Raw genomic sequence first — 18,247 nt, forward strand, 5'->3', positions numbered from 1 at the left:
CCTGTGGCCTTGCCTGTCACTTCTCGGTCTTGTCTTCTATTACTTTCCTCAGTACATGACCTACATTTTAACCACCCCAAAACATTTTTCTTAACTGGCTTGCTTCTCCCTCAGATGTCCATGCTTTTGTTCTATCACTGCTTTTATCCAGAAAGCCCTACCCCAATCCCACTCCCACCTTGGCCATCTGGTCAAGCACAATGTATTATTCAAGTCTCAGTTAACATCATCTAGTTCTCTTTAAGAGGCCTTAATTTATACTTCAGACAGGCAAGAACTACTGCTATTCTGCTCTTATATAGCACTTGGGGTGCCCTTGTGCTATCCTTGCTTTGTATGTTATTGTCTCTCCCACTAGACACCAAACTTCTTGGGGCCAGAGACCATAGCATTCATTCCTTGCATCCTTACTACCTAGCACAGTATTGGAAATCAACAAATATATGTGGAATTAATGGTCTTTAACAGCATCACCCTTTTCCATCTGCACATCATGTCATTATCTCCTTTCCCCAAATTAGCAGTGCTTATCACGTCCCTTGCTTAACTTGTCATCTAAGAAACTTTCATGCTTATTAGCCAAGTCTACCTCTCAAACCCCCCAGCTGGAGAAAATTAAATATTGATAACAGCTCCTTGATTTTCCCCCAAAGGCAACCAAGAGCTAAGACCCAACTCACTGTCCTGCTATCATAGATAACACATGCAGGATGGCACAAACACAGGGTGCTAGGTCCAAATGGCATTATTAATACTCTCTCCTCTGGTAGACCCAGCATGGCAGGCTCACAAGTGAGGATGTAAATTCACTTTGTCAAAGCAAACATTCCTCTTGGGGGACATCCGCTCAACCTCGAGGAGAGAATAATGACCACAGCCCACAGGCAGCGGGGGATGAGTAATTTACTGCCGCTAGGCAATTAGTGTTGCTAGAAAAAAAATTGCTTTCATTTAAAATTCTCTTTAAACCATATGTATCATGGCTCATGGGATAATTTATGTATCATTAGAAACTAAGAAACATACATCACCCTAATAAATTGTCTCTCCCATTCACCACAGCCAATAGCTCCCAGGGGTCTTTAAGAAGTCAGAGTTTTGCTGTCCTTGTTATACAAGATGGTGTGGAAATGTTGTATGTGACTAATTTAGCTTCTCATTCACTCCCTGGTTCTCTGGCAGAGACAGATGGCAAGAGAGACATTTGCCACCATTTTTACCCACTGGTTTGCAGCAGTATTTGCTGTAAATGAGCCCATGGTAGAACAGCCGTAAGTTGTATTGTTTTCCCTAAAAACTTGAATGTCTATTTTGAGATTTGGTCGATCTTGATGTCTTCCCAGTGCTAATATGTTATTTTCTCCAACACACAGCATGTTTAACAATCCTACAGCTTCTCATTCAAAGACAGGCCCTTCATTCTAACAGCAAATGGCTGCAAAGAGCTTGGAGAGAGCATCTGATTGCTTAGTATGTGGAGCAGGTCCCACGAGACTTTGCTGGGCAAGGTCACAGGACATATGGTAACTGGGCAAACATAACTTGAGTTTAGAGGATGAACTACCCTGACTCTATCAATGGAAAAACATGAAATGGAGATAAGAAAATGAGGCATGGGGAGAAAGGTGAGCAGCCCAGCATCCAACCCACCAATGCAACATGGAAACAACCTTGACCAACATCACCAACTACAGAAGTTTAATCTCCATCTTTGTGAGATAAGCAGTAGGCCAGAGCCACTCAGTCAGTTAAACATCGGACTCTTGGTTTTGGCTCAGGTCATGATCTCACGGTTTGTGAGATCGAGCCCCATGCAGAGCTCTGTGCTGGTGATTCAGCGCCTGTTTGGGATTCTGTCTTTCCCTCTCCACCTCTCCCCTGCTCGTGTGTGCTCTTGCACATGCTCTCTCTCTCTCAAAATGCATAAACTCAAAAAAAAAAAAAATCACCACTCTAGGAATGCCTGGCTGTCTCCGTCATTAGAGTATCCAACTCTTGATCTCAGGGTTGTAAGTTCAAGATCCATGTTGGGTATGGAGCCTAGTTAAAAAAAAAAAAAAAAAAAAAAAAAAGCTACTTTAGAGACTTCTGGGGAAGGTGGTAGAGTGGAGGACCCTAAGCTCACCTCATCCCACAAATACAACTAGATTATCACTCACATCAGTGTAAAAGCCACTCCAACTCAGGTTCACTCTTTCCTTTTGTTAAATTTCAATTGTTTTTTTTTTTTTAATTTTTTTTTTTTCAACGTTTATTTATTTTTGGGACAGAGAGAGACAGAGCATGAACGGGGGAGGGGCAGAGAGAGAGGGAGACACAGAATCGGAAACAGGCTCCAGGCTCTGAGCCATCAGCCCAGAGCCTGACGTGGGGCTCGAACTCACGGACCGCAAGATCGTGACCTGGCTGAAGTCGGACGCTTAACCGACTGCGCCACCCAGGCGCCCCATCAACTGTTTTATAAACTAAGTATGACACTGGGCTCCTAGCCTTTGTCTAAAAGGCCATGCTTTAATCACTGAGATCATCAATGAGTTACACTGTACTACCATGAGAATTTACTACATGACTTGGTGGGGGGGCTGTTCGAAAAACATTAAGAATTGCAAGACTGTGAGGGCGAAGCATGAAGCCAGGTGTGGGATCCTTTGTGAATGCATAGGTCACACGGCCACAAAGCTGCATAGCATGAGTATCAAGTATCTCAAGTGGAAGGAACGGGAAAGCAGAAGTGTTCAGCATTTGCTCCAACTCACTGCATCATGTTCCCTTTCCCATGCCTGTAGTTCACTGTCCTCGCTTAAGGGCCTAATGTCTGAACACCACGCTTGGGGGTTCATCTGTGAGGTCCTCAATCACTCTGTCCCACAAGAGCTGCTTCATATATGTTTTACAAGTAGTGTGAACTTCTGGACTTGGTAGAGAGACTCAGCGTTATGGGTGAGAGTCCAAACTTTAAGTGAGGAGGAGCAAAATAAAGTTTGCTCAACTTACATGAAAACAAAGGTGAAACTGATTAGTAGTAAAGTGAGGTTGAGTCATCCAAAGTTCCTGTGATAAGTGGCGGCCCCAGGTGAATTCTTCAGGGAACCGGAGTCGTATCTTTAAACATCGCAGGTCTTTATACTGGCAGGAGCCATCCATGGCCGAGACCACAGTAGCCGTTCACCGAACATACTTCCCTAGTGACTCCAGGGCCCCTGACCATCAGTGACAGTGCTGGGCCACTTTTACAGGAGGCCCTCAGGCACTGGAAGGTGACTGGCTATTTGTCCCTAGGGTGAGAAGCTGGGGTGCTGTGCTTCTCCTCAACCTGAGATTCTGAGCGTAGGCCTCCCCACAGCCAAGGGGCCCTCCCACCCTTGTTATGATATGGGCCCTCAGCAGGGTTTGGGGGCAGTGACTGGAATCTCCTGAAGAGCTTCTCCGAAAAACCTTCTCTCACCCTTTTGCATTTGCCATCCCACGTCCTCCACGGTGGCCTAGAAGCAAGCTAGCCTATACTTCGCACCTTCTGAAAAATTTGGTTAGGGCAGTGGGCTCCCAGCAGAGGACAGAAGGGCTCGCTGAGAGTGAAGGCACTGGAGGTTTGTGACAGCTTGTGCACCTCAGTGACTTTAACCCTCCATCGGGACTGACAGCTTTGCCCCCGATGGAAGGGCATTTAGGTTGCTCATCTGCTCCACTTCTGCACAACTAAGTGTGAGTTCTGACAGCTGCTGAATTGATCATTGCCTCTAGCACATGGCTGCATATGGGATATTTACACACTTAGAGCCCAAACTGGAACAAAGTCCACCAAAAGTGTATAGTAAGCTCACTACAAAATATTTTCCCGGCCAGCCCAGGTAAATAGATCTGTACATTTGTAGACTATGCTAGGAAAAGCTTCTTAAAGATCTACTATTTACCATGCACTCCCGCGTCATGCCGAGTTCTATACACTTCATATTTCACTCACTCAATCCGCACAGTCCCCATTTTACAGATGAGGAAACTGAAGCCCTGTATGATCCGTCCAAGGAGACTCAGTAGGAGAACAGGAGTCCAGGAAGAAGGGATGTAGACTAAATCTTTACTATTCCCTAGTCCCATGGAACCTACTTATAAACGTGACAGAAAAATCAAAAGGAAAGAACAGCTCAGGTTTCAATTCGATGCCAGGTCAATGCCAAGTTTGCCTGAGTTACCTGACTTATATGCGAATCCCACAGTTGAGGTGTATCATCATCATTTAGAAGCACAAAGTAACTTGCCCAAGGCCACAAAGCTACAGGGTAAGCTTGGACTTTCACCTGAGTGTGTCCAGATGGCTCCCATGCCCATGCTCTTCTCTACCACCCCGTCAACAAGCTCAGGGCTGTTGTCTCTGGCTTTGGGGGTGCACTGCAAGCCAACAGGGTACATTCTAGTAAGTTGGAGATCCCGGAATGAAACCAGCAAAACCAGAAAGAACACGTCTCCTACCTTTCACGGTGCACTCTCCAAGTAGAGGCCTAGGTAGAAGAGAAAATGGTTTGTCCCAGATGTGTCCATTAAGCAGAGTTACGAGAACAACATTGTTCAATAAAACCCAAACAGATAATACAGTTGGTGAAATGACAATTGTTTACAATTAGTAAAAAGAGAGAAAACAATGTTTCCACAGATATAGGGTAACCTTGAGAAAGATTTTTCTCCCTGAAAGTGTTTTGTCCAGCTAGGGAGAAAAGAAATAAAAGGAAACATGAAAGCCAATAAAAGAAAACGCAAGCATGAAAGACCATCATTAATCTTCTATTCAAATGGTAGTCACAGCTGCAGATTACAGAAGGCCTTTAACAGCAATTCTATTCAGAGACAAACCAAATACTGGGGGTATACTCAGAAGTAAGTAAGTGATTGGATTGCACACCTGATTCGGGAGTGTTGGGAATGACCCTAGAATCGCCAGTTAAATAATCCTTAGTTTAAAAGATGAACATAACTCTTGACATTTTTTGGTAAGAACTAAGATGGTCATTTTAGCAAAGTATTCTGTGTATAGACATGAGTCACTTATCTACAAATTTTAATGGTATTAAGTGAATGATTTTCCTGGGCTAGGTTTGGTGCAGGCACATGAAGAAAATGTGGGGACAAGGGGAGAGAAAAGGGGTATGAGAAAGAAAATCTGGTAGGGGCTTGACAGGGAAGGGCAGGGAAAAAAGAGGGAGAGCATTGGGATGAGGGTTCTGCTTGATTCCAATTCTGTTCTTCTCTAATAAATTTAAAATACAAAAGTACAAAATAAATCCATACACGAAGTAATCTTAATATCAAGTTATTATCATAAATATTTATCGGATAACTTCTATATACTAACCCCTATATCTCCTTCATTGCTTTTAAGAAAGTGAGAAACCCCTTCCGGAGACCAGATAGGTCATAGAGATGTGATCTGAATTTTGTGCTAGGTAGATATTAAGAAATACTACATTAAAAAAAAAAAAAAAAAAAAAAAAAAGCAGTAGCTCCGCTTGTTGTGATAAAAATAAATTTATTTGGGAAAAAAATACCATCTTTCCTTGCTTGACAAGGGCAAATTGCCACCATAGTGGAGTTCAGTTGTTAAAATGAGTGACCATTGCTACCCTTCACTTCCATGTAATGTATGTATAATCAACAATAGCACAAGCGACAAGGTGTACAAATGACTGTTTCCAGTTCATCCCACTGAACCAACCCACTGAACCCCATGGTTCATCCCACCATGCCAACAGTTGCTTCCTGTCATGGTGGAAAACAAACAAACATAGGAAAATAGGCCAAGACGGTCTTTTTGTTGATTTAAGTGTGCTCTTTAATTGGCTTAATAGTTCTCCACCTTGCAATTTCTAACTGAGTATTGGAACCAACTTCATTTCTGTACACACCATGAATTAACAAATGTCTTCTAATCCCAAATCACTTTTAAAACAAACCCTTATTGAACGATTAACACATATCTTTCAATGCATGGCTTTAGGTGCCATTGTTTTGGCACACTTTGAAATGTGATTTTTTTTTTTCCATCCCAACATTGTGATGTCATAAGTTAAAAGTTCAACGCAGAATTTCATTATCACTGCTCCATTGCACTAATGCCCAGTAGTTGACCGTGGTCTATGCTTCATCATCCAAGTTTATAAAAGGAACTTTGGAATTTCAGTTGTGTTCAACCAGCTAACAGTCCTCTTTCCTGCTCCACAATTAAATAAGTCAGTATTTTTGGAAGTGCTGGTCCGAGCTGTTTGGGGCCCTCTGCATTGTCACAGGGTAAAGAGGCCTGAACCTTGATTATCTTTAGCAGGAAGATTTTAGTTCATAAGTACCAAGTGGTCATCACTTCCTTTCCTGTATCAGAAAGGGGAAGGAGGAAAGATAAAACAATGATTTCAGAATCTGTGGGATGGAATAGGAATACTCTGAAGTCAGGCATGCATAGGTTATAGACACACTGAGTTCGACATATAAGAAGAAGAAAAGGCAAGAAGGTCAATGTACATTATTTTTGGTTTGACTAGATGCTTTTGGCAATTCTGAGGAGTTGTCCATGTAAAAGGACCCTGCGTCTCCTTTCATTGACAAAGCAATGCCTTTGTCACATGACAACAACATATGGCTACAATTGGCTACTCAATGGCTACAACAGATTTTCCCCTTTGCTGCAGTGGAGAAGGGGAAAGGTTAATTCTGTATTTGTCCAACCAGGTATATCTTTCCAAAGAATCACATCACATGAGACCTGGTTTCAGAGGTCATCTGTTGTACTCTGATGGCACTGGAAGGACCAAGAGGTTAAGGAGAGATCATGGGACACATTTGGTAACCAGAAGGGTCCAAAACAGAAAGCCAGGTGTTCTGATGATCAGTCCAGAGACTCTGTCAACAATTTGAAAGAAAATCAGTGTATTGTGGTTGCTGGACCTGTTTGATTAAAAAAGTGACCCCCATCTGTGTTCTGTAGGAGACGGAGCTGTCAGTTGGGGGTGTCAGTGATAGGCACCAGAAAGGGGACCTACACACCAATATTTGTGATGCCCTTACTCCCCACATTCCCTCAGTGAGGTCTCTCTCTAATATTTACTCTCTCTTTATGGCCTTCCTCAATTTCTACCATTCTTAGGTTCCTAACCTTTAAACACCTCCAGGTGTACTTTTTGATGGAGTCAAAGTCATCATTTATTCTCATGGCCCCAGGACCATCCATTTCCGGCATCAGTCCCGTGACCTTCATTTACTCTCTGTAGGGTCCATCCCAATTGGCCTGGGGTCCAATCAGATCAAGCTTTGATCTGATTATTCAACTAAAACTTCTCCAGCTGACTTCACCCATGACCATCTGCGGTAACAACCACTTCTGTTTTTATTTTTGATAGCCTCTTTTTTCAAAACTTGCAACATTTTAGTTCTTCAGCTGACTTCCTTGGTAGACTCCCTCAGTCCACTGAATTCTTTCATTTGTCATGATGAGCAGACCCTCCTGTGAAGCAGGCATCTTCTCAACCGCCCCTCGCATGCCATACAGTGGACCGTCTGCTGATATTGATTCTTCTTCTCAGTTCTCAGACCCAATCCGACCAAGACGTTTTCTAGTCCCTCCCTTAAACCTTTTGCTCATTCCATGTGGCTGCACAAGAAAACATTTAACATCCTCCTGTGGCTTTTGTGATGCACACCAAAGTCCAAAAATCAAATACCAAAAACTTATCGGTTACTTTCCAGAATTCACAATTACATTCTCTAATGATGATTTTTTCTTTACAGTTAAATACACATTGGAAAAAACAACTTTGAGAGATTTTCCTTACATAAGGTGCCTCTTAGGAAGCCACTGCCTATTAAGAAAATTAATTTCTCTTTATCCCAGCTTCCATGGCAACAATTTAATGCTCTGAGAGGAAGAAATGTGATTTTAAAAAACCGAACTTTTCTCAGAAGACTTCATTTCATATTTACCAGACATTCTTTGGAAATGCTCACTCATATCATTTCAAATCCCAAGATGCGGTATGAATCGATTAACAGAAAATACATCCTGTGGTTTAAAGTAGCAATTATGTTCTTCCATCTCCCTTCAGGAATTTGATTTAGAAATTTTTTCTCGAAAAACATGGGTAGGGGATATTTTCAGTCAACAACCCCACCTGTGACTACAGAGGAAAATAAATAAGGGCACAATTAAGAAAACTATCCTCATGTGACCCCTATTTTACCCCCAAACCACTAAGTGGATGCTTTGCCACTGAGGTGTAGACCATTTGCATAAGTGTCCTGCCGAATGCCAGCAAAGCACAGTTGGTCGATGTAGAGCTACTGATATGTGTTCCCAACCAAAGCTATGCACAGCCTCCTCTCAGGCAGGTTCTCTGCTCAGCTCAAGAAAGGTTATTTATACCAAATACTGTGGAAAGGGAAAGGCTGTGGACATTCCTAGAGCTCCACTCCTAAAAATAAGAGTTTTGACCTCTTACTTTGGCCACCTCAGAGTTCACCTTCTTGACGTTAGTGGACATAACTTAGGCCTTCTCGTTAGAGTCTCATAATATTCCCTAGAGATTTCAACCGCGTCATGTAGCTTTCTACCCCGTTTTGTAAGAAACAATTCATTTCTAAAGCCAGTTTCAGTGGGAGGAAAGAAAATGAAAGATGAATTATTTCCCACAATAAGCTGATCTCTGAGAATAGGGTAAACCTTGGAAGAACCCGTTGTTAAGGCCACAGAGAAGATCACCTCAGGAGCATGGAGACCTGATTAAACACAATACTGACCTCCTCAGGCAGCAGATGCAGGACAAGAAGGGTGAGGCCTCTTTCTGATACTTCTCTTTGCTACCACACTCCTTCAGGAATTCCTGAAGGTCCGTTTCAGGAAATCCATTCTGTTGGTATTTCTTTAAAAAGTACATAATGTTGTTACCTTATTTGCAGAGCATGAGAAATGGCTCCCTCTGTCAACACATCAAACCCACCTTTGCTAAAATAAAACTCTCCCACGTTGCTAGCTCCGATCCAAGAACTGATATTAACAGTGAGGCATCAATCTGTCAGTCCCAGAAAGCTAAGCCAGGGCCACCATGGGAACGGAAAACAATCCAAAAACCCCAGAAAGAAAGCCATGGCTGGGCAAGGGAGGGGTGTGTTAATAAAGGGAATGAAGGAAATTGTCAAAAGTCTAAAATTTTAATGCTAATTTTAAGACCAGATAAGACCTCCCCTTTCTCTCCCTGCCAATGTAGAGCCCACAGGGAAGTAATCCCTATTTCCTCTACTTTTTATTTTATTTTATTTTTTTAGTTTATTTATTTATTTATTTTGAGAGACAGCACACAAGTGGGGTGGTGCAGACAGGGAGAGGGAGAGACAGAATCCCAAGTAGGCTCAATGCTGACAGCACAGAGCCCGACACGGGGCTCAAACTCACGAACCATGAGATCACGACCTGGGCCAAGATCAAGAGTCCGACACTTAAACGACTGAGCCAGCCAGGTGCCCTATTTTCTCTACTTTTGTAGAAATTGGTCACTTAGTGGGGGAGAAGGCAGAGGGGTCCTCCCACTTACCTCATGCTTACTGAAGTCACTGAGGCTTGGCCCGCTCGCTGGGGCAGGGGCACTGCCACATCAAAGACAGGAACCCACAGGGCAGGAGTATGCAGTTCCTGTCTCCATGCCCAGCCCTGCTGCTACAGCCAAACAACCATTCCCACGGGAGCGCTCAGCTCGCCATACTCAGAGTGCTCAGAAGCATTTCCAATAGACTGTCCTCTTCCGAATTAGTCTGAGAAGGGCTTAGGAAGAGGACAAAACCCCAAGGCACTGACATGAACCCCTGGTCCTGAAACAGGATTTTCCAAGCACAACCATCTGCTGTGGAGGCGCGGCCACACTAGGCAGCACAGAGCTCGCTTCAAGCTACAACTCAGTTAAACAGGTCCCGTCTGAAAGGATAAAGAACCCACAGGATGGCTTCAGAAGCTAGGATGCTCAGCAGTCACAAAAGGCTCAGTTTTCATGATTTAAAGGAAATTCGCACCACACACATGGTTATGTCATGCCGTGTTAGCAGCGTGTCCATATCTGGAGAGGCTGTCACGACAGCAGTCACCCCTCATCACTCAAACTTATTATTCAAAAGCTCAAGTTCCAGAACAGGCAGGTACACCTATACCTGCCATTGCCAACACAGACAGCCCAACTATGTGATTTATCATGCTCGGCCCATCCCGACCCACTTCCTTTCTCTCTTCCAGCATACTTCTAAACCCACCCACCCTGGTCAGGGCAACAGGGACAATGCCCTAAATGTATACTTAAAATTAACTTCCAGGGGCACCTGGGTGGCTCAGTCAGTTAAGCTTCTGACTTCAGCTCAGGTCATGATCTCACGGTTCATGAGCCTGAGCCCCACATCGGGCTTTCTGCTGTCAGCACAGAGCCTGCTTCGGATCCTCTGTCCCCACCTCTGTGTGCCCCTCCCCCACTTGCACTCTCTCTGTCTCTCTTAAAATAAGGAAATAAACTTTAAAAAATAAAATAAAATTGGGGCACCTGGGTGGCTCAGTCAGTTAAGCATCCGATTTCGGCTCAGGTCATGATTTCACAGTTTGTGAGTTCAAGCCCTGCATCAGGCTCTGTGCTGACAGCTCAGAGCCTGGAGCCTGCTTCAGATTCTCTGTCTCCCTCACTCTCTGCCCCTCCCCTGCTCACACTCTGTCTCTCTCTCTCTGTCTCAAAAATAAATAAAACATTAAAAAAATAAAAATAAAAAATAAAATTAACTTCCAACACCTAAAAAGTTTCTTTTCCACAAAGCCTCAAAATCAAAATACTATTGTCTTATTTTAAGTAAAAAGTGTAGTATTTTCCTACGTCCCAATCGAGACAGAATTTGTAGTCATTTTTTGGCAGGAAAGATTACTTACCTTGATGGTATCATAAGAATCTGTAATAAGTGCAATGAACAGGCTGAGGATCATATATATAAAAAGACTGATGAAGGAATATAAATACAGGCGACTGAACAGCCACACCAAGATGCTCTTCTGCTGTATTTGAGCAAAGGTCGCAAACATGTCATCACCATTGACCAGAGAAAACAGACACTCAGCAACTGTGTTCAGATCTTCAAACTGTAGGGGGGGAAACCAGAAATTTTTAAGACGTCATATCCAAAAAAGCAGAGAAGCATCTAGTTAGCTTCTTTTGCTGATGCTGTTTTCACTATCATTAAGTGACATTCATTTTATTTTTTAAAATTTGTTTATTTAAGTTCAAGTTAGTTAACATACACTGTAGTACCGGTTTCAGGAGTAGAACCCAGTGATTCATCACTTACATACAACACCCAGTGCTCATCCCAAGTGTCCTCCTTAATGCCCTTCACCCATTTAGCCCATCCCCTGCAACCCGATCAACCCTCAGTTTATTCTCTGTATTTAAGAGTTTCTTATGGTTTGCCTCCCTCTTTTTATCTTATTTTTCCTTCCCTTCCCTTATGTTCATCTGTTTAGGTTCTTAAATTCCACATATGAGTGAAATCATATGATATCTGTCTTTCTCTGTTTTATTTCACTTAGCATAATGCACTCTAGTTCCATCCACGTTGTGCAAATAGCAAGATTTCATTCTTTTTGATTGCTGAGTAATATTCTACTGTATATGTGTGTGTGTGTGTGTGTGTGTGTGTGTGTGTGTGTGTGTGTATACCACATCTTTATCCATTCATCAGTCAAGGGACATGTGAACTCTTTCCATAATTTGGCTATTGTTGATAGTGCTGCTATAAACACTGGGGTGCATGTGCTCCTTCAAATCAGCATTTTTGTATCTTTTAGATAAATACCTAGTAGTCAGTTGCTGGGTCTAGGGTAGTTCTATTTTTAATTTTTTCAGCAACCTCCATACTATTTTCCAGAGTAGCTGCACCAGTTTTCATTCCCACCCACAGTGCGAAAGGGTTCCTCCTCCTTGCCCACATCTGTTGTTGCCTGAGTTGTTACTTTTAGCCATCCTGCCAGGCATGAGGTGGTATCTCACCATGGTTTTGATTTGTATTTCCCTGATGATGAGTGATGTTGAGCATTTTTTCATGTGTCTGTTAGCCATATGGATCCCTTCTTTGAAAAGGTGTCTCTGCATGTCTTCTGCCCATCTCATTTCTTCACTGAATTATTTGGGTTTTTTTTTTTTTTTTTTTTTTTTTTTTTTTTTTTTTTTTTTGGTGTTGAGTTGGATAAGTTCTGTATAGATTTTGGATAACAACCCTTTATCCAATAACTAATTCATTTTCAAACATCTAGAATATACCACAATATGAAAACATTATTCAAAACTCTCCTCGACGCTTACAATCTTAGTATTTCTCTCACTTTTTTTTCCTTTGAACTTTTTATATACTTGTGGTCACATCATCTAAGAATTTTGGATATTGATTTTTTTTCTACTTAACATTTCTTGAGTTATTCACACTTAGAAAGCATTCTTTTTATGTAACAGGCCATTCCTTGGATGTCAAATTTAACTATTTCCTTGTCACTAGACATCCCAATAATATTTGTTATTATAAAGGACAATGTAATAAACATGTCTTAGCATAATGTTTTTTCCTATTATTGGTTCTAAGTGAGGCATGTCTGCCAAACCACTTTCTGAAGGAACTGTGTACTCTACAACCAGCAAGATAGAAGTGGCTGAGACACAGCACGGGCTCGAGAAAGTTTTGCCACACGGAGTGTTTCACTGTAGCCTTTCCAACCACAGGTCCAGGTAATTATAGCACATTAAAAACAAAGATCACCACAGCGGGAAAGTGTCAAAAGATGAAGGATCACAGCTCATGCCTTCGAAGGGCTCCCATGCTAATAGTGGACAGGCCAAGATACACAATGCCCTGTGGTAGAGCTGGGGTGGGCTGTGTAAGCAAAGCGGCCCTCAGAACTATGGCCCGCAGGCTGAGTAGTTCACCAATGAGAGGAGGAAGGGGAGCGTTTATCAGTGGACATAGGGGAAAACAGCGCTCTACTGGGAAGTGGCTGGAGTCACGCAGCAAGGGCAACCTCTGGTCTTCTACACACTTCAAACTCCTACAGGCCAACTTGAAACCAGTAAAAATACTCTAGCCAGAAGAGTGACACAAGCTGGTCTGTGTTTGTTAAAGGTAACCACAGCCCACGGAAGATCTCCTAGAATGAGATAAGCCTAGGGGCAGGGAGGCCAGTGAGAGGTGAGTGCGGGAGCCGGGGGTTGCAAGGAACCCAGGGGAGACTGGAAAGAGAAGGAAACGAAGATGAAAATAAGTCTGGGAAGAGACACCTAAGGGACTCAGTTTTAGATGAGGCGAGTCTGAGGAGCCAGCGAGAAATGCTGATATTAGGCAGTTAGTTGGAGGCATACACCTGGAGTTCAGGAGCTGAGTGTGTGCAGAGTGGACTTCCACCAGCAGCCCTCCTGGCTTTAAGTGGTTAACAACCTATTGCCACAGCGACTAACAACAGCAGGTGCATAATAAACAAACATCTCTAGGGCCAGGGGGTTAAACATCAGTGGAATGTAAAAGCTTCTATCTAAAGAACAATAATGGCCTAACAGGCAAAAGACAATACAGTTTTCAAAAACACAGATGGAACAAGTTAGTGTAGAGTTTTGAACCAAATTCTGTCCTTAGCATGAGGGGCACATGTCCACTGAGTCAGTTTGGCTCTAGGGACAGCCCAGTCCCTGATGAATGTTTACAGGACACCTCGACTCAGAGGTCCAGGTACTGCATCACATGCCACAAAGTAAAACCTCCCACCCCCTAACCCAGAAATTGTCCTTTCCCTCCAAATTCCCTATTTCTGTCAATGACTTCAGTCTCCTACCAAAGAACAGTTACGCCAAAACCATCAAATGCTTCAAACTGTGTGTTGAATTGATTAGTCTTCCCTTCTCTTCAATCTTCTAAGGTCTATCTGCGCTTATGATGTTTTTCTGATCCACTCTGATGTCAACACTTACACCCAGATTATTACGAAAACCTCCAAGCAAGTGGTCTTTACTCCAACCTCTTCATCCTGCAGTCCAGACTTCAGTAAAATCTAAACTTCATAGACTATAGACTCCAGGTCATTTCGCTTGCTTAAGAATATACAAAGTCGGGCGCTTGGTCAGTTGAGCATCTGACTTCAGCTCAGGTCATGATCCCATGGTTCATGTGTTCGAGCCCCGCGTCGGTCTCTGTGCTGCCAGCTTAGAGCCTGGAGCCGGTTTCGGATTCTGTGTCTCCCTCTCTCTCTGCCCCTCCCCCACTCATGCTCTGTTTCTCTCTCAAAAATAAACAAACATAAAAAAACTAGGGGCACCTGGGTGGCTCAGTCGGTTGGGCATCCGACTTTGGCTCAGGTCATGATCTCGCAGTTCTTGAGTTCGAGCCCTGTGTCGGGCTCTGTGCTGCCAGCTCAGAGCCTGGAGCCTGCCTGGGATTCTGCGTCTCTCTGTCTCTCTGCCCCTCCCCTGCTCACGCTCTGTCTCTCTCTCTCTCAAAGATAAATAAACATTAAAAAAAAATTGCTTAATTAAAAAAATAATAATAATATACAAAGTCAGGATGCAAAGTAAAAATCCAAACCAAGAAGGTTGGGATAAGTTTCTTCTTCACATGGCCTCTTGCTCTCTCCTCATCGTCAATAGTAGCATCCTGTGTCTGTCTGCTCCCACACACCAGGCCCACTTCTTTCTCTTTTCCTCACGGATGTGTCCTCTTCACCTGACGTGATGTCCTCCTCCACCTCCTTCTCCCCGGCCCCATCCCTGTATCCCACTAAGCCAATGTTGAAAGGCTATTTCGAAGTCTACTTCCAGACAGACTGCGCTGGCTGCTCTAGTCCCTTCCCTGTTCTCTGTATCAGTAAGAACCATGGAGTAAATTACTAGCTTGTCTCCTCATTGGTTTTATACACTTCTCCATGTCCCAACTAGATAACACACACCATGTCCTAACCTCCCTGCTCCATGTCCAAATCCAGAGGGTAAAAGGGTAAAGCTTGTAACCAAGGGAGAGTAACAAATGTAGCCCAAACAAAGATCATGCCCGTGCCTTTACCGCATCAGCAACAATTCAGAGAAACTCTGAAGTTGCTCTCCACAAAGATCTGGAGGGAATATTCACTTGAGCAAATCACTGAACAATATGCAGATTATCTAACAGTAAGATGGGCAGTTCTCAGAGTCAATATTTTCCATCCATACCACCATCCTTAAGACAATGAAATTAAACCTGGTTTCTATAGACATGAATTACAACTCTGCCAGCAGCATTAATAATTCTTTTGGAATCGAGTCAATTCCTTTCTTTAGTTTCAAGAACCCGTAACAGTCTGTGCTTCAGGTTCCAAAGCTGCAAATAGTTGTTGGGTACATTCTCAAATTCATTCCTTAGTCTCTTGTGTCTCTTGTGCGGTTACTTAGTATCAGCCTAGATATGATATCTGCTTCAATATGAATGTTATTCACAACCATTGTATCTCCCTCTCCTCTATGCACATGAGATGTATTTTAGCCCACCAAACATTTCAAAGAGAACCAATAAAATAAATGGTACACATCCTGCCATTTTGTACCTGGAGAAGTGGCTGTGAACCACACTCGGTTTCAGTGGCCAAAATCCATAGTAGAAGTGAACTTAAATAATATCCAAGGTAAGGAGAATAAGATCCTAATGTGCTTCCAGTCTAGGACTACATTTATATGGAATTGCTTTGGTTCTTTTGAGAACTAGCTGGGCCTCTACCATGTTTTATGTACCCTGCTAGACCTGGGAAATGCAAAGAGCAACAAGCCAGTCATTGCCCTCCAAGAACTCAGTCTAGAAGAACCTGACAATGTTCGGTACACAGTAGACACTTAATAAATATTAAGTGGTTATTCCCCCCCCCCCCCCAGGTTCTATGAGACCACTGTGTGAACTCAAGCATTTGTTCCACAAATGATCACTTTGTGATTGAGCCGCAGAGAACTTTCATTCGAATGAAAACATTACCTACAGTGGCTTATTACAGAGAAGGGCATAAAAAATTGCTTTAAGAGCTGGTACTGAGAACCTCACGCAACATTCAGGTGAGATGATTCAACTGGCTAACAGCTGTTTTGAATAAGAGAGGTGCTTGGCTAAAAGGAGAAGCCTTGAAAGACTGAAGATGTCATATGGGTTCTACCGAACTTCTACCCAGGGCATCAGTGAAGTCCAGCATTTTTTCAGTGCCTTGGTCTTCTCATTTGTCAAATGGGGACAGTGCAATGTAACACTGATTTATTCTTCACGGTGAAAAAGTCCTATGGAAACGCAAGAGCCACATTAGCATAATGTTCTCCTAAACCTCATCTTCAATTATTAAACATCAACAGTCTGTGGTCCTCTGTGTGCAGACATTTTGAAAGGGCGCTGTGCCAAAGTCCATTAGTGCTGGAATCAACATTGGCCAGAACTTGGGTCTTTACTCTCTTCCAGTTGAACCACTGAAATCCAATGTCTAACAGGAAAACAGGAAGCTAGAATATGGAAGTCCTGCTGCCAATCAAAGAGCCTGTGAAAGTCTAGTTCTCCTGATACCTCCTCTTCACAGTGTTCTGTTTGTTCGTTTAAAGAAAGAGTTAGGGCGCCTGGGTGGCTCAGTCGGTGGAGCGGCCGACTTCAGCTCCGGTCAGGATCTTGCGGTCCGTGAGTTCGAGCCCCGCGTCGGGCTCTGTGCTGACAGCTCGGAGCCTGGAGCCTGTTTCGGGTTCTGTGTCTCCCTCTCTCTGACCCTCCCCCATTCATGCTCTGTCTCTCTCTGTCTCAAAAATAGATAAATGTTAAAAAAAAAAAAAATTAAAAAAAAAAAAAAAAAAAAAGAAAGAGTTAGCTTCCATACCCAAGGATTTAAGAAATCCTAGAAAATGCTTGTTGTGGTGCCCAGCTTTTCAAGACTTCAGGTAATTCTCAAGGTCTTCTGATTCAAGAGATGCTGACAGAATCTGAAAATTCTGACCGTTTAGATTAATTGGCAGGGGAGGGAGGGGCACAGGGGGCAGTAAACATTTTGAACTTCAGATTCAAAGAAGAAGCAGCAAAATAGAGAAGGAAAACGCAAAATTCCAGAACCACTGAAGGTTTCGCCCTCCACTGACTAATGCCTTCACTGAGTTAATGCAACTATCCGTTTCCCCAATGTATCAGTCTGGCTAGAGATGAAAGATAGATGCCATAAACAGACCTGCTATGCAACCCTAGAGACAACCCTTATCCCTCTGGTCCTCTGGGGGAGAAACGGACAGCAGACATTAACAGGGAGATACAAGTCAAGAGGTGCAAGGTACAATACGGTAGACATTAGCTACATGTGACCACCGAGCACCTGATATACAGTTGGTCCAAACTGAGATGTGCTGTCAGGATAAAATACACACCAGATTTCAAAGTATAGAAAAAAAAAAGGAGTATAAGATATCTCAATGTTTTATATTGAGTACATGCTAAAGTAATCTCTGGCATATATTGGATTAAATATATAATTAAAATCAATTCATCTGTTTTGTGGGGTTTTTTTGTTTTTTTTTTTTACTGTGGTTACTAGAAAATTTGGAAATACACATGTGGCTCTCATTTGGAGCTCTCATATTTTTACTGAACAGTGCTAGTCCAGAGAATCCCACTCTCACCTGGATTCTTTTTTTTTTTTTTTTTTAATTTTTTTTTCAACATTTATTTATTTTTGGGACAGAGAGAGACAGAGCATGAACGGGGGAGGGGCAGAGAGAGAGGGAGACACAGAATCGGAAACAGGCTCCAGGCTCTGAGCCATCAGCTCAGAGCCCGACGCGGGGCTCGAACTCACGGACCGCGAGATCGTGACCTGGCTGAAGTCGGACGCTTAACCGACTGCGCCACCCAGGCGCCCCTCACCTGGATTCTTTAAAATGACAGAACCAAACATAGGAAAACACACTCAGACTCACAAAACAAATAACATCATTTTCTTCAAGGTAATCTTGACACATTGAGGGAAGTAAGACTGATTAAGTAGCTCTTCTCTCACAGTTGATCTATTCATGGGTCAAACCAAATGCTCTTTTGTAATGATCTGTTTTAGAGAATACCAAGAAAAGCCCTACAGGGCATTGGTCAAAGCACATGGATTGGGGTCACACAAACCTGGGTGTGAATCCTATCTGCTATTTACTAGCTGTGTAACCTCGGGAAAACTATCTAACATCTTAAGATCCTGATTTTA

At 43.0% G+C, this 18,247-nt stretch overlaps 1 protein-coding gene across 6 annotated transcripts in view; it reads right to left on the reverse strand.

The window, feature by feature from the left end:
• Positions 1–5,498: 5,498 nt before the first annotated feature.
• Positions 5,499–18,247, reverse strand: part of MCOLN2 (mucolipin TRP cation channel 2) — a 57,566-nt gene continuing 44,817 nt past the window's right edge. For all 6 annotated transcript variants that reach the window (XM_045478082.1, XM_045478086.1, XM_045478087.1 and 3 more), the window contains 3 exons: positions 10,925–11,131; positions 8,773–8,894; positions 5,499–6,354 (listed from right to left, as the gene is read on the reverse strand). In XM_045478082.1, coding sequence (XP_045334038.1) covers positions 6,318–6,354; positions 8,773–8,894; positions 10,925–11,131 — 366 coding nt within the window. In that variant the 3' untranslated portion in view covers positions 5,499–6,317. The remainder of the gene's footprint in view (positions 6,355–8,772; positions 8,895–10,924; positions 11,132–18,247) is intronic.

Source organism: Leopardus geoffroyi, chromosome C1 (assembly GCF_018350155.1).
Source record: "Leopardus geoffroyi isolate Oge1 chromosome C1, O.geoffroyi_Oge1_pat1.0, whole genome shotgun sequence".
Taxonomy (NCBI): domain Eukaryota; kingdom Metazoa; phylum Chordata; class Mammalia; order Carnivora; family Felidae; genus Leopardus; species Leopardus geoffroyi.